This window comes from Solanum tuberosum, unplaced genomic scaffold, assembly GCF_000226075.1.
Source record: "Solanum tuberosum cultivar DM 1-3 516 R44 unplaced genomic scaffold, SolTub_3.0 scf00129, whole genome shotgun sequence".
NCBI lineage: Eukaryota > Viridiplantae > Streptophyta > Magnoliopsida > Solanales > Solanaceae > Solanum > Solanum tuberosum.
In genome coordinates, this window is record NW_006239057.1 from 1,753 (window position 1) to 26,219 (window position 24,467).

Here is a 24,467-nt window from a genome sequence, read left to right on the forward strand (position 1 = left end):
CTAACTCATCCTGAGCTAGGAGTTACGACTACTCAAAGATGGCCAAAAACTCACTGATTTCCACACTTAGCCAATTTTTTCCAGATTCTGAATTTTTCCAAAAAAATGACTACTTCCAATTTCAAGCTTCTTCATATTCATTTTAAATTGTCGGATGTTACAAATATACTGCTCAACTTTGCGATTTTGAGCAAATATACCTCTTGTTAATACAATTAGATGCATATATACCTCTATCATCTAATATATGGTGCATAATTATCATTTTTGTTAATAAATTTATATCTATTTAATTAAAAAATATATAATAGTGATCTTTTAATTTCAAAATGTCATGTGGATTTCAAAAATTATCTCACCCCTTTTTTTTACCCCTCTAGACCCAGCCCAAATGGAAAAAAAAAATGAAACGAGATCATATACAATTTTATATATATTTGGCTTTTTAAAAATATATAAATAAATGTGTGTAAGCAGTTTTGGCTTGTCCACTTATGACCTAGTGTTTTGTTCCAATAGCTCCAACTCTATCTGCAACAATGTTTGCAGGTTTTTTGTCCCAACCTGGAAGACCTATACATCCATGGCCTTAAAAGCATAAGTGCTCTATGCTCTCACCAACTTCCAACTGACTACTTCACCAAACTTCAAACATTGTTTGTATCATTTTGTGGAAAATTGAGAAACTTGATGTCTCCATCAGTGGCCACAGGTCTTTTGAATCTCCGAATGCTATGGATACAAGACTGTGAATCAATGGAAGAAGTGATCACAAAAGAGGAACAAGAAGGAGCAGGAATCATGACCTTATTTCCACTCTTAGAACAGCTGCATCTTATTCGTCTGCCTAAGTTGGGGCATTTCTTTCTGACAAACCATGCCCTTGAATTTCCATATCTAAGAAATGTGGAAATTGATGACTGCCCTGAAATGAAGACGTTTGTTCAACAGGGAATATCTGTGAGTATACCAATTCTCAAATATGATGATGAGGTGAAATTCGTAGATGATCTCAATAAATGTATACAGCAGGAGTTCAATAACAAGGTATGTCTTATTCCACTAGCTATATAAGTAATTGCTACATGATATTCTAATCAGGCTCTACTCCTCTCTTTCCGTTTTAGATACTTATTTAAGTGCATCAACTTTCTTTTACTTAATAATCTAGTCATCTCTCTCTTCTTTTGCATTCTCTGTTTCCTGCAGGAACAAGAAGCTAGTGATGACTACGAAGCTAGTGATGACGACGAAGCTGAACCTAGTCATGCCAGAAGTTAGGAAGCTGGTAAGAAAAACTCAATGAAATAATGCAAGTAAAACCTTGAACATCACCTGATACCTATGCTCGTGATGGAGGTAATTAACAAGGAGAGGCAGATCTACATTATTGTAACCTATCGGTTCATGTCAACCTACTAGCTATTGGCTATAGATCTAGTATATGTATTAGTAATATCTAAAAAATAGTTGATTGTCATATAAACTTGAGGTCACTGCAGAATTCTGTAAGCTATAAATTTGGATCCGCCTGTGATTCTAAGTTCATCTTTCATTATATTTAACAACTAATATGTAGATTTATTTTCTCATGTCATCTTGCATTCTACATTGTTTTGAAAGATTGATCACATCACATGATGATTTTTTGTTGGAATGAGTAAACCATTCCGCCTTTTCCAGCATCCATTCAGAGGTTGTCAAATCCGAGGCCGCTATGTCTGATTAATTTATGGTTGGATGACATATCCCATTATTGGCAAACTTGTCAATTTGGAAATTCTCAGCATCAGAGATTCTCAGTTAGAGGAGGTGCCAGTGGAGAAAGGAAAATTGAACCAATCTGATTTATGTTCAAGTTTTGAATAAGCATCGAGTACTATTTCACCAGTATGTGGTCTTAGCAAGACTAGTTCGATTGGAGGAACTACATATCGTGGGAGTAAAACATTGTAGTTACTCCACCTCGAGGGATCTGGAATCCTTATCGTAGTTGACTACACTTACATTAACTGTTCAACAAGATTGAAGTTTGTAAAAGGTGTTCACTGTGTTTAATCTTGAAATGAAAACTCTATTGCCTTTCATTTCTGTTGGTTAGGCATAATTATGTAGATTTTTACCTTGTAACCTTCAATGTTGCTTTCTTCCAGGCGTACAATCGCGGCCCATCTAATTTTATTTATCAACCCTAGATGTGCTTGAGCTCCCTAGACCTAGACCCTGGCGGATAATGTCTCTTACAAGCTCTTTTTATCATTCCCGTTCACCATACTAGTGTGTTTGTAACTTTAACGAAGCTAGGATTTTGAGTTTATCAGTGTTGTATTCTAGAAAAGCAAGAATAGTAGATTCTGGATAAATTGTTTATACGTATTATGTGAAATTTTGAACACAAATACATGACAGAAACCATAGACAGGGTTGTAGCTCCGCCCCTGATGCCCAGTGAACAATTTAATGAACTGTATACACAAATAGCTAAACAAACTATCTAAATCAACTTCATCATCAACAACAATTTCCTATTCTACATAAAACATAAAACATTCCCAGTAATACTATGATTTCGGATAAATAAAAAGACCTCCAGAACTCGATAAAAAATCATGACGACATGCAGCAACCACCACTATTCCCACCAGAATCCGAGTCCTGGCCAGGAACAACGATCCTGGTTCCCTTTAAAGATTGTGACTTCCCATAATCAGCTCCTGGAGCTGCAATAAGCGTATTCTTGCTAATGATTTTATAAATTTCTGTTAAAACTGTCATGAATGCACCCTCAACGTTTGTGGATTGAAGAGCTGATGTTTCCATAAAGAAGAGATTTTCCCTTTCTGCGAATTCTTGAGCATCTTCAACTGGTACAGCTCGAAGACTTCCTAGATCACATTTGTTTGCGATGAGCATTATAACTATGTTCTTGTCCGCGTGACCTCTTAGTTCCTCCAGCCATCTAGCCATATGATCGAATGATTGGCGTTTTGTTAAGTCATAGACTAGCATTGCACCAACTGCACCTCGATAATATGCACTTGTTACTGCTCTATACCTGAGAGAGAAATGAGAGATGATTCATTGAGTTACAACAATTATCAAATTGGCTATGTTGCTCTAACTCTTCAAAAGCGATCCTTCAGAAGTAGAGCATTTTGGAGGATCCTGGCAACATTTCTCTCAAGAGTCCGAGCAACATAGCTTGACAAAGGGGAAATGTTTACAGACAAAAAATGGGATCTAGGGAGGGTAAGATGTATGCAGACGTTACCCCTACCTTTGTGGGGTAGAGAGGTTGTTTCCAACAGACCCTCAACTCAATAGAGATGAATTGTAAGACAGGTATCTACCTTGTACAATGATAGAAACAAAAACTCAAGAAGAAACACACATATGGAAGTCTAAATCGCGATTTGAACCACTTTTTAAGAAGATTTATCACAAAAACAAGAATGTCTCAAATATCTCAAACAAGTTGGGATCAGCAATATGAAGTCTAACTAATAACCATGTCGTTCCATTTAGGTTCATCTCGGACCAATACTACACAAATAAAATTTAAAAAGCACTAGGATTTCTCTATATATTTTTTTTATACCTTTGACAAAACTAGACGATTCCAAGAAAAAGTAAACATACTATCTCTCAGAACACCTCAATCCCAAGCAAGTTAGGGTCGTCAATCTAAATCTTCAGACCATGTCGTTCCATTTAGGCTCATCTCAAACCAATATTACACAAAAATAAAAAGTACTAAAAATTCTCTATATTTTTATAACCAAACGACTTCCTGAAAAACATAGGACCTAAAGTAAACGTACTAACATGCCTAACACATAATTCCAAACTAATTAATATCACCTACACAAATTTTTCGCTAAATTTGCATGGATTGCACGAAAAAATGAAATGAAAGACAAAATTCGAGAAAGAAAACCAAACATAAAAAAATTGAAAAATTAAACTGACCTTTCTTGTCCCGCAGTGTCCCAAATTTGTGCCTTAACGGTTTTGTTATCAACAAGTAAAGTTTTTGTTTGAAACTCAACCCCAATTGTAGCCTTTGAATCTAAACTAAATTCATTTCTTGCAAATCTAGCCAATAATTGAGATTTACCTACTGCGGAATCTCCAATTAAAACAATCTTAAAAACATAATCAATCTTTTGATTATAATGATCTGCATACAAATTCGAAGACATTATAATCCGAAAAATTTCCCCTTCAACCCAAAATTTGTATGAATGTATCTTCCAAATCTCCGGATTTTAGCATATGATTGAGAATTAGAGCTGTGTTGATCCAAATTTGTATCAAAAAAGATACAAATAAATCAAGATCCCAGTAATTATGAAAATGACCAAGATCAATTTCTCATAAATTTGAAATTATTTGTGGAATTTAGAATTTGTTTCACACATTCATAGGAAAGATAAAAATTTGGAAGAAAAAAAAAACCAGCGGTTAGTGTGGGTCCCTTCAACTGTTTTCTGGAAAAGGAAAAAAATAGAAGAAAAGAGTTTTCTTGTATTTTTTTCTTTTTTGTTTTGGATTTTATGATACAAATAAATTGGCATGGACACTGTTAACATATTTAGTAAATGTTGAAAAGTATATAAATTTAGTAAAATCCTTTTTTTTTTCAATATGTACTGAAAATGTCCGCCCCATCTAAAATAGGAAAAAGACTCAAATATGCCATCGAATTTTGAAAAAAGGTTCATCTATGTCATCTGTTAAAAGTTTGGCTCATCTATGCCATTTCATTTGAGAAAAGGCTCATCCATGTCATTATTTTTTAACTAAAAATTGTTTTTATTTTGTAAAATCATTTTTTACTTGTGGTCAATTATGATTCGACCACGTCATTAATTATATCATTTTTTAAAAGGGAAAAAGCTCAAATATGTCATCGAATTTTGAGAAAAGGCTCATCTATGCTACTCGTTCAAAGTTTGGCTCATCTATGTCATTTTAGTTAACAAACAATGTCATGGATGATCCTTTTCTCAAACATAAATGGCATAGATGAACCAAACTTTTAACATGAGCCTTTTCTCAAAGTTCGATGGCATATTTGAGCCTTTTTCCCATTAAAATAAAGAAACTAACGATTTTTACCTAAGTGAAAGCATTTCTCTAGCACAGTAGATCCCAAAAAATATTGTTGAATTAAAATACCCAAATGATATTATCTAATTAATTAATGCTAATCATAATTAATGTTGGTTAAGAGATGTCAACAATATTATTGAAGTTGATCAATCGTTGTCGAGTGTTATCACAAGCCTAATGAATTATTAGATCATATACATAATAAAATGGCACGTTTTGCCCTACAAATGGACTGGTCGATCTTTAATTTTCATCATTCAAATTAGTTTGTTTTTTAATTTTTGTCATTTAACAATCGAACTTATGTCAAGTGAGACACAAGTTCTTTAGAAACTAACCTCATATTCAGATATAATTTACGAAATATTATATATGATACGAAAATAAAAACCTATATCCTGCGAAAAAACTTGTTTGTTATGAGAAATTTAGTTGTACGTGTAATGAACCCACCCCATTAGGTGTATCTTGCAAATCTGGACACAATCTCACATATGAATTAACTAATATACATTGATTGCATTTTTTTTTAATATGCCGGCAGCTATATTGATGACCCTAAATATTAAAATGCAGCTCAATAATATGATAATAATGTAATAATAATATAACACATGAGTGGTGAATAGCAATATGGGGTCATTTTATTTACTTCTCGATTATCTTAGATTTTGTTAATTTGCTTTGGTTATCATATTATATTATCGCGGCTTCTATTCTTTTCGGCTTGGTTACTTCGACTATGTTTGGTTAACATACTTGATTCTTTTATATGTTTTACTTGAGCCGAGAGTTTATCAAAAACAATCTATCTACCTTCATAATACAGGAGTATGGTTGCTCACACCCCTTCCTCTCCGAACTTCACCTATAAAATTACACGGAATAGGTTGTTGTTGTGAAATATTTTCCTCATCCTTTATATATATATACTATCAATTGACACTCTTGTTCTTCTCAAACAGTAACGTCCATTTTCTAAGTAGTAAATAAATTTTATAGAAAGAATTAATGGGGGAGATTATGAAGCATCCAGATGAATTATATCCATTGATGAAGCTCATGTTATCGGCTAAACGCGTCGAGAAGAAGACTTCAGTGTGGCTGTTGCAGCCACACTGGGCCTTCTGCTACGCTATTCTCCGTAAGGTGTCTCGTAGCTTTGCTCTTGTCATTCAACAACTTCCTAGCGACCTTCGTGATGTGGTAAGTTAATCTTCTGTGTTTCAATTTGTTTGTTTTACTTTCATTTTTTCATTCGTTTCAAATAGAACTCCTCTTTCTTTTTTTGCCTAACTCTTCAATTTTTACTTTCTACGTGACATCTCTAAGACTGCAAGATTAACATGTCTTTAGTTTGACACCATAAGATTCAAAATTCTTATTATTTTTTAAACTCTGTGTCAATTCGAAACCAAACAAATAAATTGTAATGCAAAGTACTTGTGACTTATGAAATTACATCAAACTTTGCAGGTTTGTGTTTACTATTTGGTTCTTAGAGCACTTGATACTGTTGGTATGTTTGCTAAACTATGGAATTTTATTTGGCACTTCGATTAATTAGCTTTTGATTTCTGTAATTTGCATTGGAATGCTTTTTTTTTTAAAATGGGGGTCGGAGAAGGGGAGGGGATTACAAGGTGAGTTATCGAACCTTCACCAATAAGGTGAAAATTCAGATAGTCATTCACCTGAGCTACTAAGATTTCCGTGCATTGAAATGTTGCGTTTGCTAATTTATCCTTCTATTTTTTTCTTCAAATGGACAGAGGATGATACCAGCTTAACAACTGAAGTTAGAGTACCCATCTTAAAAGACTTTTATAGCCATTTACATGATCCTGAATGGCATTTTTCATGTAAGTTTTCTTTAATTTCTTTTCAAACAAGTCAAATTAATCTTGGTTTTGTTCTTAACTTCGATCAACTTGTTAATTTATTCAACTTTGACAATCAAGCATATTTGGTTTGAGTTTAAGTTATATACATCGCTAGTGTATTACACAACAAATCTCTAGTCAACCTTCTATCAAAAGATTCTCGCTTAGCATCAAGCCTATTAGGACTAGTTAAAAATGATAAGAAAATTCCAACACTTTTTTTTGTTTTAACGCGAACAGAGTGGTGTCTAACCAGGACAAGGAACCAATTGAATTTGGATCTTGACATGTCAATGGTTTTTAACCATAGGCATTTTGCCAGGAAGACGGCGAGTTTATCAGGAATTAGGTTGGGTTGGTTGGTGGTTTCGGGATCCCCTAATTTTTTACACTATTAGGTCACCTAAGGAGATAAGCCTCCTTAAAATATCGGATTTGCAATCTTAAAAATAAGACAGGCTATCTGCTATAACACGTAAAAGTTATCTGATGGTGTAAAAAATTCTTTTTCATTTTAATTCTGATCTAGTTCCCTTATACTATAATTTTTATTATTAGGTGATACAATTGCCTTCAAAGTTCTTATGGACCAATTCCATCATGTTTCCACTTCTCTCCTAGAGCTTGATACAGAGTAAGTTCTTACCACACACAAAAAAAAGTTGTTAACTTTCAGGTATTAACATCTTGTTGCATATCGAAAATTGATTGTAAAATATTTGGGTGATTTGGACGAGTTGGACAAGTTAACTGGATCTTCTCAGTCCATTTATAGTAGTAATATACTTGGAAACTTATATTATAGTTTGAAATGAAACTTAATTGCAAATATATGAGTATTTGTAAATGAAATGCTCTGCATATTTTGCAGTTATCAGGAGGTGATTAAGGATATTACCAAGAGGATGGGTGAAGGAATGGCGAAATTTCTATGCAAGGAGGTGATTCGCGGAATGTTAACAAATTATGTCTAATTTCTCATGATGAACTTCATTGCACATGTTTATTAGAATGCACCGGTTCTGTTCTTCGTGTCTTTGTATTGCTAGTCCCCTTTCCCTTCTTCCTCTCCGTGATTCAAATCCTCAAAGAAACTCAGTCGATTAGGTAATTACTAGTATTTCTGCTATTAATACCGTCCACATATTTTGAGTTAAAATTTCGATGCTATAAGAACTATTAGCCTGTTATGAATTATGTGTTTTTGTCATTTTTGAGTAATTAATCTTCTATGTATATGTTGAAAAAAGAACAAAAGTTAACAGAATCAACCAATGAGTTGCTTGATCTTTGGTTATCTTGAATCTAGTCTTGTTACGCTAGCTTTTGATTGGTAATTTCGATGGCTAGTCATCATACCAAAGCATGTTATATGTGTGCTTTTACGATCACTGGTCCCTTAATCATCGTACATTTCACATACAAGTGGTCTGGTCTCGTGCAGGTAGAAACAATCAATGATTATAATGAATATTGTCACTATGCGGCTGGACTTTGTGGATTAGGATTGTCAAAAAAAATTTATGCTTCTGGAAGAGAAGATTTAGCACCAGAATCCCTCTCGATTTCCATGGGTTTATTTCTTCAGGTATTGGCCCCTAACATATTTATCGCGGAGCCTTAAAAAGCTCTGTATGCTGGCTACTGATACAAGCATATTTGGCTATATATTTCAGAAAATAAGCATCATTAGAGATTATCTAGAGGATATAAATGAAGTACCTAAATGTCGTATGTTTTGGCCTCGTCAAATTTGGAGTAAATATGTTAACAAACTCGAGGTTTGTTTTCATCATAACATGTGCTATTTCTTGTTTGAAGTTCATACATTGGTTCGTTGCTCTGTAATTTCCATCTTCTTTATGTGCATCAGGACTTTAAGTACGAGGAAAACTCGGTCAAGGCAGTACAGTGTCTGAATGAAGATTGTCTGGTTTACATGTCTAATTTACGAGATCCTTCTATCTTTCAGTTCTGTGCAATTCCGCTGGTATAAATTTCCCTTGAACAATTCAAAACGTTGTTTTTTACCATATGTCCTAATGGTTTTATGACTTTCTTATACTTCCAGGTCATAAACATGGGGAATTTGATGATGTACTACAACAACGTTGAAATTTTCAAAGGTGTTGTTGAAATGAGGCGAGGTATAGATACACAACTTATCAATATGCATGTCTATTATTTCAACTAGACAAGGTAATATAACGTTAAGGTGTCCGATCATTTTTTGTGGATAACAACAAATTCTTGCTATGTCTTGTTCTTTGGTTTCTTCTTTCTAGGCCTTTGTGCTAAGATTATTGATCAAACGAGGACAATGGCTGATGTCTACGGAGCTTTCTTTGACTTTTGTTGTATAATGGAATCTAAGGTATAACATGTACTATTCTCATAACAACCTTAACTCTGCATTAAGTAGCGGAGACATCCGTGTCCTGGATTCACCTCTGATTACGTATACTATAGTATGTTGAATCTCATTTTCTTCTTCGTGTATTAACATCTTACTGAAAATCCTGACTCCGCCATTATCTACAGTTGTGAGTCTTGTGACCTACTCATTCTAGAGGTTATTGGCTAAAGTTGAGAACTGCTCGATTTTCCTTTTTTTCGTTCACATCTGAATCTTTAGTGTTTTTAATTTATCCAGTTATCAGTCAAGAGTTGAGCTTAAATGAAGCAGTGAAAATTCATATAGCCAACACCATCTTATTCGGGACTGAGGCATAGTTGTTGTTAAAGTCATCCCTCTAAGTTGCCCCATGATTCGCTAGGCTGTAAATTCTAAATTAGTCCTTTGATGTTCAAATATTAGCTGACATTCTACTATGGTTCTGATTTTATTGTCAAATTTTGATTCTTAAATCTCATCGTGCTCGATATAAAACAACTTATCAATCGATGCTTTTCAGGTTGATCGTGATGATCCAAATGCAACGAGTACTTTGAAGAGGCTAGAAGAAATTTCAAAAAATTGCAGAAACTCTGGAACCTTGATCAATCAAAGGTTTGTTATGTTTCCTTGTAATTCTTTTATGGAAATTTTTTACACTATCAGTTAATAACTTTATTTACCACCAGGAAATCTTACACATTCAGCCATCAGCCTAATTATAATATTCCAGTTTTGGTGAGTTTTTTTTGCTCATAATTAGTTCGTGATTTACATATACTTTACATGTGTGGAGTGTCAATCGGAAACAGTCCCACAAGGTAGGGGTAAGACTGTGTATACACCACCCTCGGGATACACTGAGTATGTTGTTGTCATTGTTGTTTACGTATATACTTTAGTTTTTCTGGATTCAATCTTTTCTTATATACTCAATTTCTTTTGCAGATTATTTTCTTTTTCATCATGTTGGCTATTCTTTTATCAACAAAAATACCTTAAGAGCCCATAGGTGAGCAGTCAAAATGACTATATGTATTCTTACTTTAGTAAAATTAATCAGATTATTAACAGAACAAAAATTATTGGCCTCACATTTTGCCATAAGTCAATCATAATTAGACAACATTTTTGTTTTCTAAACTGCTAGATTCAGCATTTGAGTTATGTTGCTCGAACTCTCTAAAAATATTGTTGCTCCCATGTCGAAATCTCCAAAAATGCACTATTTTTGAAGAAAGAGTTACTGCAGAGTCCGAGCAACATAGATTCTGAGTGTCTACTTTTCTATATTTACAGCTAACTTATCATATTGTGGAAATAGTACCCTATTTATTTTTCTTCATTCTGTTTTTGCAGGTTTGATGTAGAAAAAAAAAAAAAGCCAAAGTTAAACCAAAGTTGTAATATTTTAAAAATGATTTTTGTATCCATAATATCCTCTGAACCAGGGGAGGATCTACGTAGTAACGTGGGGGTGCCATGGCACCCAGTGATTTCGGTCGGAACTCTATATATATAGGTATGTATGTATCAGAATTGGTATAAATATAGTACATGCCACCCCCCATTAACAAATGATCATGTAGCCCAATGGCATGCCGTTAAGTTAAGGCCCCTAAGGTCAGCGGTTCGAATCTTGACAAATACATTTTTTTCTTACTAATATAATTAACACACCTTTTTGTTATTTGACAAAAGAATATTAAGGTTGACGGGATTCGAACCCATGACATCCTTTAATATTAAAACAAACCAACATGCTAAGTATGCTAATTTTAATGATAAAAAATTTATACTTTGTTTGAACAAGCTTTTAAAATGAAATTATTTTGAGATTTCTTTCTTTCCTTTTTCTTTTCCAACAGTGTTTTAAAAATACATATTTTTGATAAGTATCAGTTTCTGTTTGATCAATTAATTTTAAAAACACTTATGAATCGCAATTAGTATTTGGCCAATCTTTTTTAAAAAATATTTCTCAATTTCTATTGATAACGGTTATTAATTTTTATCAACCATATCCAATTGTAATTTTTATCAACCAGATAAAAAAGTCTATTATTAAAAAAACACTTTTTCAAGGAAAATCTATTTCTTTTAGATTTTGAAAAACAGTTTTTGCTACTTGCCAAAAACACTCGTTTTCTTCTAAAAATTATGATCAAATACCACTTTTGGGGCCAAACGGGCTATTAGAGTTCTCCTATGTAAATTTCGAAATCACGCTATTATTCATAAAATGTGGCACCCACCACCTCAAAATCCTGGATCCGCCACTGCTCTGAACCTAATAAAAATATTATAGAGTATGCATGCACAATCCCAATTCCAATTCCAAACAAGCTGGAATCGATTATTTTAAATTTCTCATTATTTATATCATTTTATTTAAGCTCATTTCATCATGTCTAAGATGAGTGGATGCATGAATGTTATTGAAAGTTGTTTCCATCTCACGACCATTTAATATTTTCTTGATTATTTTAGATTTTTTCTCGATAAATTCTTAAATACAATCTTGTGATCTTCACAAGAAAGAAAAGGAAATAAAAAGTATGTAGTTTTGTGTGTTGTTTGGGGGGACCATAAAATGTCATCCTTGTCCTTCCCTACCCCCCTTAGTAACATTATCGCTCATGTCCAATTAGAAATGTCAATTAACACAAATTTCTATGTCGAAAATTATATAGTACAAATAGGATATAAAAAAATCATTTTGTACATTTATATAAATTGTGGAATTGCCATGAGATTCGGAATCTATTGGTGTCGTGCGTTTGATTGTTTATCCTTGGTTAGAATCTATGTTATTTAGACTTTTCAAAAATAGTACTCCCTCCATCTTATTTTATATGGCAATATTTGACCGGGCACAAAGTTTAAAAAATAAATGAAGACTTTGAAATGTTTATCAAATTATCCTTTAAAAAGTAGACTCACTTTTCTCTCTCCTCATAAATGTATTGGAGTATTATTTTAAGATTAAGCGGGACCAAGAAGGGTATAAAAAGAATAGTACCTTTAAATACTTATCATATAAGGAAATGTGACATTCTTTTTGGAACTGACCAAAAAGGAAATGGTGCCACATAAAATGGGACGGAGGAAGTATATTTTTAAGGATTTGATATAGATATGACATTATTTTTGAAAAATCCGAGCAATGTACGTGTAAGTCAGTGGTGTGGGGCTGTCATGGGCCCAAAGGTGTGATGTATACTTTGCACTTTTGTTGTCACATTTCCACCCCAAATACTGATATGGTATGAGCATTCCCAAGGCAAAACCAACTAAACCAATTCAATGCAATGAATAATATCACAGCCCCTTTTTTTCTAATTGGACAACAAAAAAGGCATAGCAGTAAGCAGATATGCCTCTTAAAATTGTGTGATCATTCAAATAATTGAACAGGATCAATGTATCTGAGACAGCGGACTAGTAATCAATAAAGTGGATTGAGTCATATGAAGTTTCAGGTTTTTACTATTTGTTTGGCAATAATTTTTGAAAATATTTGAAGATCAGATTTCATGGCCAAACAGATATTTAAAGATAGATTATCAAAATTTGATCCAAAATCTATGATCAAACGTTAGCTAAATCTCAGGGAATGTAAAAATACATTAGTGATTTCTTCCTTTTTGTCCAAGTTTTGATGGCGTCATGGATACAGTTACCTAATATACTTGTTAAGAGATAACAAGTATTTTGTGAAATTAATCGATATGCGTGTAAACGGATCAAAATATCATGATTATCAAATAAAATATTCTAAAAATAGAAAAAGAATCAGATAAGATTACCCTAAGAGAAGAAAGAGACACAAAAGGTCATATAGGTAGTTAAAGGTTTGAGTCATATAGGCTTTAATATTTAGATATGTTTGACTTTCACCAATAACAAACTCAGCCATCACCATTATTGGTTGGTCTATAAATGGAAAGAAGGGATCTAACAGCTCATATATGAGATCAAGTGGACAAAAAGAAGCATTGACTTTATGCTAACTCACACTAACTTTATGTTATGTGCGACTCGAGGTAAAATTTTCACTAACGAAACTCAAAATATAAAAATGGTAAGCACATGAAAAAGCAAAGAAGATCCCACACCTACTAATAATTTTGACCTTTTATATACAGTATAATTTTCCAACAAAGAAGATTCAGATGAACTCCTTACAAAATTACCTGATATAATCGGCTAAATTACATTGATAGTGTAAAAATTCTTTACGCTACAAGTATATATATATATATAACTTGAGAGAAAAGTGAATGCATAATCTTATTCAACTAATGTACACTTTTCTAACTAATTATGTTTTGTTTTGAACTTTGAAACATTGTTAGTCTAAAGAATCTACCAAAAGAACAGCCAAAGATCTGTTTTTTTCTTCTTCTTTGTAGTTATTCCTCATAACTTTTTCTTAAAGTTTCTAGCCTCTACACTTATGAAAATGAACTTCATTCAAGTATACTCTTCTCCATTGTACTCTTTGGTTTCAATCTGGTTTCTGCATTGCTGAGCATTTGCAGTTAGCGCGACAGTCAGTGAGTACCTATAACCATAACATAAATATGTGAGAAGTTTCAAAGACAAATGAGTAAAGCAGATTATCGATTTATGCTTCAAAATTATACCTTGTATTGCTTTTGGAGGCCTTTAATGTACTCGACAGCCAAGTCTAGCATGTCCGCGGTGTTTGTTTGCTGTCAACATGAATTATACACTTAGTAAGACTTCACTAAAAGAAAAGGGGGGGAAAAAGAGTGCGGAAATTGAAAGAAATCTACCTTGTCCATGTTGGGAACAAGCTCTTGTAGCTTTCTCATTCGTTCACTGATACGTGTTCTTCTCACCTGAATTACCACCATATAAGTTTATCTCGCGAATTTTACTAAATTACTTCTTGATTCATAATTGAACTTTAAACTTACACTGCCTTGTCGGGAAATTTCAGAGATTGTCATGACAACAATGAACACAAGAATTAGAAGATTGACTACACATATGTATAAATATGTTGTGTATGTCATACCCTTTCTGCAATGCTCCTAGGATGAGTAGCACAGCCACGTTTGGCACGGATCTTACAAGGAATAGTATCTTGAAAATGCAATAACTTCTCCATAGCTGCTATATCAGCTGGTGTCTTTGGTAAACTTAGGTGGTGTGACAAAATTGGAGGCCGATTTCCAAGTTCTTCAATCTGGTTATACACGAAGATTTTCAATTCAAAATCCAGATAACCTATCAAAAATTGACACCAAACTATACCGTACATTCATTCTCATCGTACCTGAGCATTAGCAAATAGCTTATTCCCCTCACTATCCAACTCCCTTTTGTGGCCTGTGAGTGTCTGCTGAAACTGTGAAGGATCACTCCAAGAATTAAAAGGAAATCCCATATTGTAAAGTTGAGGTTCTGAGTTGCCATTTCCACGCTTCTCATCATCATCGAGGGAAGTTGCTATGCTGCTCTCATTATCGACCTCTGAGATTCGAGACAACATTCCTAATGAAGGAGGTGTCACTGATGAGAAGCCAAAATGACCTTTCAACCTGCTTGAAGATGGAGTTGAATTTCCATTAGCACCATTTGCCATTCTATAACCTCCAGCACCGCCTTTCAACGTGGCATAGCCTGTAAATTGCCATTCAACCAACACAATCAGGACTAGAGAACGAAGGTGGTGAGAAGCGGAAAAAACCAATAAAAATGACTATCATCAATAGACATTTCTACCTAAAGACCCTTTGGTTCTAGCAAACGGGATCACAATTACAAATGCCTCGAAACATACCAATGGAATGAGGACATACGAATTTGTGATTCGTGTTTTATTCTTAAATCTTGTACTAACTACTTTGAACACTTACCTAATCTTGAATCTTAAAAGTTTGAGTTTCTAAGGAAACTAATAAAAGGACCTCATTTCATAATAGTTTAAACTAATGTGTTTTAGCAATTATAGGGGTCTTGATGAAACCACATTGAGTACAGGGACCGGGCTGACAATCCGAAACAAGTATAAGGGTCTCCCAAACCATTCCGCCAAAATATAAACAAACAAGATTACCATCATCTACTCCAATTTGGAACAGATATATGAAACAGGACCTAAATCAGGGCAAAGCCAGAACACCAACATGAATATAGTCTTCTGACATATATGCATCAACTAAATCATTTAACAACTACTAGAAACTCTAATTCCACACCATTTCTGTGTAAAAAAATGAATTAAAAACACATATAAAAGGAATTGAACTATTAATAAATACACCCCTTTACCTACTATTACAACACCAACAACATACCCGGTGTATTCCCACGGAGTAGGGTCTAGCGAAGGTAGATTGTACACAAAAATCTTACCCCTAGAGCCTGTTTCCAATAGTCCCTCAGGCTCAGCTCAAGACAAAAAAAAAAAACTAAAAGAGATGTAATGGTAGTACGAGAAACAATAGCGTAGTAAACGAAACAGACAGTAGCAGAATAGTACTACAACCAAATAATACTACCATCGAACTACAAGCCATCAAGACAATGCAATCCTACCTACTATTGAAAAACAAAACACAAAAAAATTGCCACAAACTATAGTATTTCCTAAATAAGAACAACAAGAATATCAAACAGTACCATTTAGAGAATTGAGTTGAGAGAATAAACCAGCTGGAGAACTGTTTTGCCTCATAAGATTTGATGCCAATTTGTTTTGCCCCTGATGATGATTATTACTACTTCCCAATAATGACCCCATCACCCTGTACCCACCACCCCCTTCCATTGACCCCACCATATGAGCAGTAGAATTTTGCCTTGGATATTGAGGTGGCAACTGTGAATTACTACTCAAATTTGCAAAAACTTTACTATCAAGAGAATTCTGAGAAACCAACTGGTTATTTAAACCATCAAGATTGAATTTTGATGACAACCCTTTATTCTCAGTACCCATATCTCCTTTATTCCCAACTCCATCAATGAAATTTTCAAGAAATGAACTTGGGGCTGAACGAAACCTTAATAACCCAGAATTGTTCTGGTTTTTCTCAAACTCTGATGAATCCATTAAAAAAAAAAAGACCCCTTCTTAAATTTGGGGGTTTTTTTTCTTGTTGTATAAAAACAAGAATCAGAAGAAAACTAAGAGTTGGGAATCACCATACATTCTTTCAATAAACTTTTCTTGTAAAAAAGTTACAGTCTTTGTCTATAAAAACACAGCTTGTTTGTTAAGCAGTATGGAGGTACTACAAATCTTCAAGAACAAGCAATAAAGAATAGTTCTTTAAGAATTTTTTGATCTTTGCATAGAATAGGCTTTTAGTTTTAGATCTTTTTAGCTTCTTTTGGACTGTTTTTTTCATCAAACAAGAGTAGCAAATTATAGGAAAAAGGTGATAGGAGAATTTTGGGACTTTTTTTTTTTCTTGGGAGGCAAATAAGTGGGATGTTGAGATAGAATGACCAAGAATAGGAAGTGGCAAGTATGTTTTAAGTTTTTAACAAGAGATCTCGAGTTAAACTAGAAAACGTTTTATTTTGAAATGGGATTTTACTAGTCAAACTTATTTATATGGAATAACTTGCAAATCTCACGTGACATATAAATCGCATTAAACAAGTTTAGTCATTAGTGTGATAAACTCGATTGAGAAACATTGTTTGAGAATTGAATGTTTGACTTTCCTTATGAGATATCACATGATGCACCAGTTCAGTTATCTTTATATAGGTAACCTCCTCAAAATTTCAACTAGCGGATTTTTGTCACTCTTTGGTATGGAATCACTTTTATTAGAAAACGATCGATATAATTATTGAACATCGAGTTAAAAATAGGAGGGAAAATAAAATAAAAAAGAATAAAAGGGAACAGAATGACCTCAAAATTTGAACCAGCTGATTCCCATTACTCAATTTTATATAGTTGTTTTATTTATCTAGTGAATTTAAAACTCTTTTGAAGGTTTTGGATGCATGTATATGTGTTACTTGACGTTTCATGACATCAACATAAAAGCAAAAATTATTTCGATTTTATAAAATTTTATATTGTGACAAAATATTGCTGCAGCTTTATTTTACTTTTTTGGATTAAAACTGTGAAAATAGTAAATTATTTTGGAATATATATGCTAAAAAGATTTACGTAGCTTTTACAAAGATAGAATCGTAAATTTCAAATCTATATAATTTATATGTTACGGATTTGAATGTAAATTCAACTAATAATGTCTGCAACACAATAGATCACTTATATCACACCATCTTAAGATGTTTTTTTTTAATTTTACGTTAATATAAAATATTTTATGCATCGATATTACGTATTAGGCCACCACTTACCACTAAAGGAAGTCGTGTGGTGAATTTTGGCAGAAAAGACAATTTATATTGTTTTTTTATCCCTATTTAGTATAGAGAAGCCACTTTGTTTTTAGTGCTGTACAGACAATGACATGTGATTAGTAAAGATTAATACTAATATATTAGATCAAATCAATCATTAATTAATCATAAATTAAGATAATTAGTTCAAAGATTCTCATGAGTTCCATTAAAAAACACTAATTGTAGTACATCAAAATTTGACAATTACTTCTAATATTTCCTTTCATGTATGGTCTATAAAACTACACGTTAATTGATGATTAAATTGGAAGCAAAAATAAAAATAAAAATCTTATATATGAGTCTAAAATGAGTAAAGTAATAAATATGATCGTGGGTAGGTGGGAAAGTCAAATTAATCCTTGTTCAAATATAGGTAATTAGATAAACTAGCTAAAAACTTAGTTTGAAAATTTATTTTTTAATTATATGCAGATGTGATGTCTACTACGAAGGACAGGTTATATCGATAGATTTTAAAGTTGGTGAAACTTGTAAAGGAGAGGTGTATATATTACCTTAGGCGAATCTTACATTGAACGAAATAGGAAAATGAAGAGTTTATATGAGGCATAGCCGCATAGCACAAGAGTTCACATGATACACATGTTTTTGAACTCGATGATGACATAGTCTAAAGGACAAATCTGTAAGGTTAGTTGACTCAACGCGAGCAGTACGTGTTATGAATTTGAGTCGTGATAAATATGAAATTAAAGTCTAACACTCTTTTAGTACAATGATGGGACAAATCTCAGCGAGAACGTTGAATCACTAAATGAGGTACTCCCTCCATTTTAAAAAGAATGGTCTAATCTGATTTGACACATAGTTTAAGAAAATACAGAAGAACGAATTTTCAAGTAGTGTTCAATCAATTGCCTATATAAATTTCAAGTAGTGTTCAATCAATTGCCTATATTAACCTTCAAATCAATAATTTGGAAAGCCCATTTTTCACTTGGCCCAAATATAGAATGAACAATCATGTATCTGCATAACCTTCTATGAGGCCCAATGGGCCACTTCAAAAAGTTTGTTAAACTTTCTTCCTAATATTCACCAAATAGCCACTTTTCAGTCCCGTAATTTTAAAAATAGTACTTAATTGTTTAGAGTTTTAATTTCTACGAGTGAATTCCAGGATACTTTCAAGAAGTTTCAGTTATGAACGCTGAAACTCAAAGACAATTATTTTCTTATAAAGACAAGATTCAAAAGTGCATCGATTATCATTGTGGTATGATGTCGTATTCATCTGAATTTAATATTTTTAATATAAAATACAAAGTTATGGCATGAGATGGAACCAACTTCCAATAATGCCCATGCATCAACTCATCTTGAACGGACTAAAATGAGCTTAAATAAAGCGACATAAATCGTTATAATTTTAAATAATCGATCCCAAACTTTCTTGAAATTTAGAATAATCCTACCTTTCTTTCATTTTGGGAAGGCAAGTGAAAATGGGATCCATGTATGTAATATTTTTATAATGTAGAAAGGATATTATGGGTACATAAATCATTTTTAAAATGTTACAACATTTATTTGACTTGTTTGACTAGACTTCTCTTTTTCTTCTACATCAAACCTGCTAAAAAAGCAGAATGAAAAAAAAAAAAATAATTAGCAATATTAAACCCATGATTCTTACTTGTCTTGAGCTAAAATTACCATTAAATCAATGAAACTAAGAATATTGTTCTTAAACATAGAAAAATAGACACTTTGTTTACACAATATATTGTTTTAATTTCTTTTTCAAAATTTAACTCCGTCTGTATGAGCTTGCTCACATTGTCAATTTCAATCCCTGACAAAAAAGGAGGTTGTGGTAGGCTAGTAGCTAGCGTAAACTTGTCAATTTATGATGAATCCTCATGTATAATACAGATATTGATATAAAATTATGAGCATATAGGAAGAAGTGAGCCGATCCCAACTTGTTTAGGAAAGAGGTGTAGTTTTTAAATTTACAATTTTAATTTTCTTTTCATTTTATTCAAGTAAGAACACATATAGAATGCTCACCTATGGTCTCTTAAGGTATTTTTGTTGATAAAAGAATAGCCATCATGATGAAAAAGAAGATAATCTGCAAAAGAAATTGAGTGTATAAGAAAAGATTGAATCCAGAAAAACTAAAGTATATGTAAACAACAACAATATACTCAGTGTATCCCGAGAGTGGTGTGTACAGAGTCTTACCTCTACCTTATGAAGATAGATAGACTGTTCTGATAGACGTTCCACATATGTAAAGTATATGTAAATCATGAACTAAATATGAGAAAAAAAACTCACCAAAACTGGAATATTATAATTAGGCTGATGGCTGAATGTGTAAGATTTCCTGGTGGTAAATAAAGTCATCAAAATGATAATGTCAAAAATTTCCATAAACGAACAACCAACAACATACCCAATGTAATTCCACTAGTGTGGTCTGAGGAGGGTACAAGGAAACATAACCAACCTTTGATTTAAGGTTCCGGAGTCTCTGCAAGTTTTCAAAATTGCTTCAAGCCTCTTCAATGTACTCGTTGCATTTGGATCATCGCGATCAACCTTAAACAATTGATTGATAAGTTGTTTAATCGAGCACGATGAAATTAAAGAAACAAAATTTGAACATAAAGAAGAATTCACCATAGTAGAATTTCACCTAATATTTGAACATCAAAGGGCTTCATATATCAAATGGACTAATTTAGAATTTTACCACAAACAACTAGGCTACAGTCTCAAACAAATTGGGGTCGGCTATATGAATCTTCAGTACTTCATTTAACCTCAACTCACGAGGGACAACTATATGAAAAACTCTAACGATGCAGATGTGAACGAAAAACAGGAACTTGAGCAATTCTAACTTAGCCAATAACCTTTAGAATGAGTTATAAGTCACAACTTCAAACAGTGGCGGAGTCAGAACTTTCACTTAGGAAGAGCCATAAATATAAAGAAGTAAAACACACGAGATGTCTCCACTAGTTACTGCAGAGTTAAAAGTTGTTCTGAGAATAGTACATGTTATACCTTAGATTCCATTATACAACAGAAGTCATAAAAAGCTCTGTAGACATCAGCCATCGTCCTCGTCTGATCAATAATCTTAGCACAGAGGCCTAAAAAGAAGAAACCAAAGAACAAGACTCAGCAAGAAATTGTTTTCATCCACAAAAAAGCATCAAACAGACATGCATATTGACAAGTCGTGTATCTTTACCTCGTCTCATTTCAACAACGCCTTTGAAAATCTCAACGTTGTTGTAGTACATCGACAAATTCCCCATATTTATGATCTGGTAGTACAAGAAAATCACAAGGAAATGAGTTCTCCAAGTATAGTATAACTGCAAATTGAGTGATCATGTCACATTTGTTCTCATATAGAAACCAATACGCGGTAGAAAAACAACGTTTTGAACTGTTCAAGTGAAATTTATACCTGTGGAATTGCACAGAACTGAAAGATAGCAGGATCGCGTAAACTAGACATGCTAGTCAGACAATCTTCTACATATAATAAAGCATTAGTGACCATTTCATTCAGACATTGTACTGCCTTGACCGAGTTTTCCTCGTACTTAAAGTCCTGAGACACATAAAGAAGATGGAAATTACAGAACAACGAATCAACGTATGAACTTCAAACAAGAAATAGCAACATGTTATGATGAAAACAAACCTCGAGTTTGTTAACATATTTACTCCAAATTTGACGAGGCCAAAACATACGACATTTAGGTACTTCATTTATGTCCTCTAGATAATCTCTAATGATGCTTATTTTCTGAAATGTATAGACAAATATGCTTGTAATCAGTAGCTAGCATACAGAGCTTTTTTTAAGGCTCCGCGATAAACATGTTAGAGGCCAATACCTGAAGAAATAAACCCATGGAAATCGAAATGGATTCTGGTGCTAAATCTTCTCTTCCAGAAACATAAAAAAACTTTGATAATCCTAATCCACAAAGTCCAGATGCATAGAAACTATATTCATTATAATCATCGATTGTTTCTACCTGCACGATATACCAAATGACATTAAGTGAAATTTACGAGTACTAATTTGCTAGTGAAAATGAATTCACGATTATTCAGAGTCAGCAAGTTCAGAATGAGTTTGATCTTATTATGCCAAACATTTAATTCATAGTTCAAGAAGATAGCAATGAGTTCAATTGAATTCGTCTATTCTAATAATCATGCAATGAAGTTTAGACATATGGTTTCCACAATGTTGGGTAACGCCAACATCCTGCCTATGGCAAAGCCCACGAGGGTGCTGGGGTGGCCCAGGTCAGAGTCATGATTGAACATAGCGTTTGTTTGGTGGACAAAGTTAAGAAATAAAGTTGCGACTTTATAACCTAGCTATTAGCTTTTGGCATATGATGGTAAGCGTTTGATCCTAACACACAATTTTGTCAATATTCCGCGAATTACCTCCTTGCATAGAAATTTCGCCATTCCTTCACCCATTCTCTTGGTAATATCCTTAATCACCTCTTGATAACTGCAAAATACGCTCAATGTTCGTTTACAAATACTCAAAATGTATGAATTAAAGTATCATTCTGTTTTTTGCTATCAATTTTCGATATGCAAACAATATGTTAATACCAAAAAATCAACATTTTTTTCTAAAAACTCACTTTGTATCAAGCTCTAGGAAAGCAGTGGAAACATGATGGAATTGGTCCATAAGAACCTTGAATGCCTTTGTACCACCTAATAATTAAAAAAAGGTGAACGAGATTAAGTTATATACATTATCAAACTATTTTTACTTGTTACAAGAATAACAAGTCGATCGCGAAGTGAAGAACAAAACTTACATGAAAAATGCCATTGAGGATCATAGAAGTTGCAATAAAAATTTCTCAAAATAGGTACTCTAACCTCAATGGCTAAGCTGGTATCATCCTCTGTTCATAATTAATTAATTAAGTAATTAGAAGGGAAAATCAAAAATAATTAGTGAGCAACATTCGAGTAATTAGTGAAATTAAACTTATGTGATTTAATTTGAACATACATACCAACAGTGTCAAGTGCTCTAAGAACCAAATAATAAACACAAACCTGCAGAATTGGAGATGAATTTTAAGGACAAAACGAGGAAATGAGATTTCTTGCTCTTACAATTTGAATAGAAGAAAATAGTTAGTATTCGGTTTCAACAGTAATTTTCTTTCTTAAACTTCATATTTAGTCAAACACAACTACATATATAAATTGAGATGGAACGTGTTAACATGCCTTATTTTCGTAGATTACTAATTAATTTCACTTATCATTTAAGTAACTTGATAATTAATGTTGAAATATAATATTTAATGCTTAGGGATCAATACTACTAAAGAAATTATGTAGTAAATATTTTTTACACTATCAGTATATACTTACTACATTACGAAGGTCACTAGGAAGTTGTTGAATTACAAGAGCAAAGCTACGAGACACCTTTCGGAGAGTAGCGTAGCAGAAGGCCCAGTGTGGCTGCAACAGCCACACTGACGTCTTCTTCTCGACGCGTTTTGCCGTTAACATGAGCTTTACCAATGGGTATAATTCATCTGGATGCATCAAAATCTCCTGCATCAACTCCATTTTTATAAATTTGTTTAATTAAGGAGTGTCAATTTATATAAATTTGTTTAATTAAGGAGTGTCAATTCATAGTGTATATATACTATAAAGGATGAGAAAAATATAAACTTTATGCGTGGATTTATATTATATATAATGAAGAAGTAATTTGACTTAGAAATATTTAAGTTTAGTAAAATAATTTATAATTACCTAAATAATTTAATTGAATATTTTAGATTACGAATTTTATCTATTATTACTTAAATTTAGTGTTGAATCAAAATGCATCACACAAAGGGAACCACAGGAAATAATACGAAATTTTGTGGTGTTAGGTTGGGTTGTTTCAACTCATTATTTTCGTGCTTTGGTAGTTGAATTTACATATATATATTATCGTTGAGATTTAAATTTTTAAACTTTGATGGTAGATTTTAATATAGAAGTTTTGAGTTTTTAAAAAATAAAAAATTATATATTTGCAAATTATGTAAAAAATACTATAAATCACAATAATGAACTATTTGAAATATTTAAAAGGCATATAGAGAAATTCAGATAAAAAATAGCTTGATTGTCTCTCGAAATTCCAACTATGAAAAGCATAATATTCTTTTCTTTCTAAACATACTTGATCTAAAAAATGTAGCATTGTAATATTGAGTTGATTTGAATCTAATATATATATATATATAATTAACTAAAATTATAATACATAATAGGTTTAAACCATACTTTGAAACATACACTTGCTTTAGTCTCTGTTTGTGGTGGCATATAAGTTTTTTGAGATCACAAATGTGAAAATATAAATTTTTATTTTGTGAAAAAATTATTTATCTTGAAAGACAAAATAAAGGAAAAAATGGAAATAACCCAATCCACCTGTCCATTCCAATTAAGCTCTTTCGACTTGTCCTGTTTTTGGATTGGTTTGTCATTTATAAAACAATTCCAAGTTAGTTTCTTAGTAAAAACACTCAACATAAGTTAGTAATACATAAAGGGATGTTTGTACATGGATAGGAATAATAATTTAGGAATGAATC

At 32.7% G+C, this 24,467-nt stretch overlaps 5 protein-coding genes across 7 annotated transcripts; 2 read left to right on the forward strand and 3 right to left on the reverse strand.

The window, feature by feature from the left end:
• Positions 1 to 451: 451 nt before the first annotated feature.
• Positions 452 to 1,636, forward strand: LOC107061330 (probable disease resistance protein At1g61310). 2 transcript variants are annotated; one of them, XM_015310402.1, is made up of 2 exons: positions 452 to 960; positions 1,210 to 1,636. In XM_015310402.1, the coding sequence occupies exons 1-2, from the start codon at positions 691 to 693 to the stop codon at positions 1,279 to 1,281; spliced, it is 342 nt and encodes a 113-aa protein (XP_015165888.1). In that variant the 5' UTR covers positions 452 to 690; the 3' UTR covers positions 1,282 to 1,636. The 2 variants fall into 2 exon arrangements, 1 of the variants encoding a protein (XP_015165888.1); XR_001473915.1 differs by lacking the exon at positions 452 to 960 and adding an exon at positions 1,003 to 1,047.
• A 971-nt stretch (positions 1,637 to 2,607) lies between these two features.
• LOC102580519 (ras-related protein RABA4d-like) lies at positions 2,608 to 4,202 on the reverse strand. Its single transcript, XM_006351319.1, has 2 exons — positions 3,970 to 4,202; positions 2,608 to 3,055 (listed from the first exon to the last, which is right to left on the reverse strand). Exons 1-2 carry the CDS (start codon positions 4,200 to 4,202, stop codon positions 2,608 to 2,610), a joined length of 681 nt encoding a protein of 226 aa, XP_006351381.1.
• Positions 4,203 to 6,115: 1,913 nt separating this feature from the next.
• LOC102580869 (squalene synthase-like) lies at positions 6,116 to 10,763 on the forward strand. The gene is made up of 12 exons (XM_015310385.1): positions 6,116 to 6,321; positions 6,592 to 6,634; positions 6,888 to 6,977; positions 7,557 to 7,632; positions 7,870 to 7,939; positions 8,443 to 8,586; positions 8,675 to 8,779; positions 8,872 to 8,988; positions 9,070 to 9,145; positions 9,284 to 9,372; positions 9,914 to 10,025; positions 10,753 to 10,763. Exons 1-12 carry the CDS (start codon positions 6,127 to 6,129, stop codon positions 10,761 to 10,763), a joined length of 1,128 nt encoding a protein of 375 aa, XP_015165871.1. The 5' UTR covers positions 6,116 to 6,126.
• A 2,808-nt stretch (positions 10,764 to 13,571) lies between these two features.
• LOC102582309 (transcription factor bHLH130-like) lies at positions 13,572 to 16,862 on the reverse strand. Its single transcript, XM_006351153.2, has 6 exons — positions 16,051 to 16,862; positions 14,702 to 15,048; positions 14,441 to 14,611; positions 14,196 to 14,261; positions 14,043 to 14,111; positions 13,572 to 13,960 (listed from the first exon to the last, which is right to left on the reverse strand). The coding sequence occupies exons 1-6, from the start codon at positions 16,481 to 16,483 to the stop codon at positions 13,904 to 13,906; spliced, it is 1,143 nt and encodes a 380-aa protein (XP_006351215.2). The 5' UTR covers positions 16,484 to 16,862; the 3' UTR covers positions 13,572 to 13,903.
• Positions 16,863 to 19,848: 2,986 nt separating this feature from the next.
• On the reverse strand, positions 19,849 to 23,443 carry LOC102582647 (squalene synthase-like). Of its 2 annotated transcripts, XM_006351154.1 has the most exons (13): positions 23,233 to 23,443; positions 22,866 to 22,908; positions 22,662 to 22,751; positions 22,479 to 22,554; positions 22,270 to 22,339; positions 21,702 to 21,845; positions 21,506 to 21,610; positions 21,266 to 21,412; positions 21,044 to 21,119; positions 20,854 to 20,942; positions 20,291 to 20,382; positions 20,119 to 20,167; positions 19,849 to 19,909 (listed from the first exon to the last, which is right to left on the reverse strand). In XM_006351154.1, the coding sequence occupies exons 1-13, from the start codon at positions 23,434 to 23,436 to the stop codon at positions 19,856 to 19,858; spliced, it is 1,239 nt and encodes a 412-aa protein (XP_006351216.1). In that variant the 5' UTR covers positions 23,437 to 23,443; the 3' UTR covers positions 19,849 to 19,855. The 2 variants fall into 2 exon arrangements, with proteins under 2 accessions (XP_006351216.1, XP_015165884.1); XM_015310398.1 differs by lacking the exon at positions 20,119 to 20,167.
• Between the last annotated feature and the right edge of the window lie 1,024 nt (positions 23,444 to 24,467).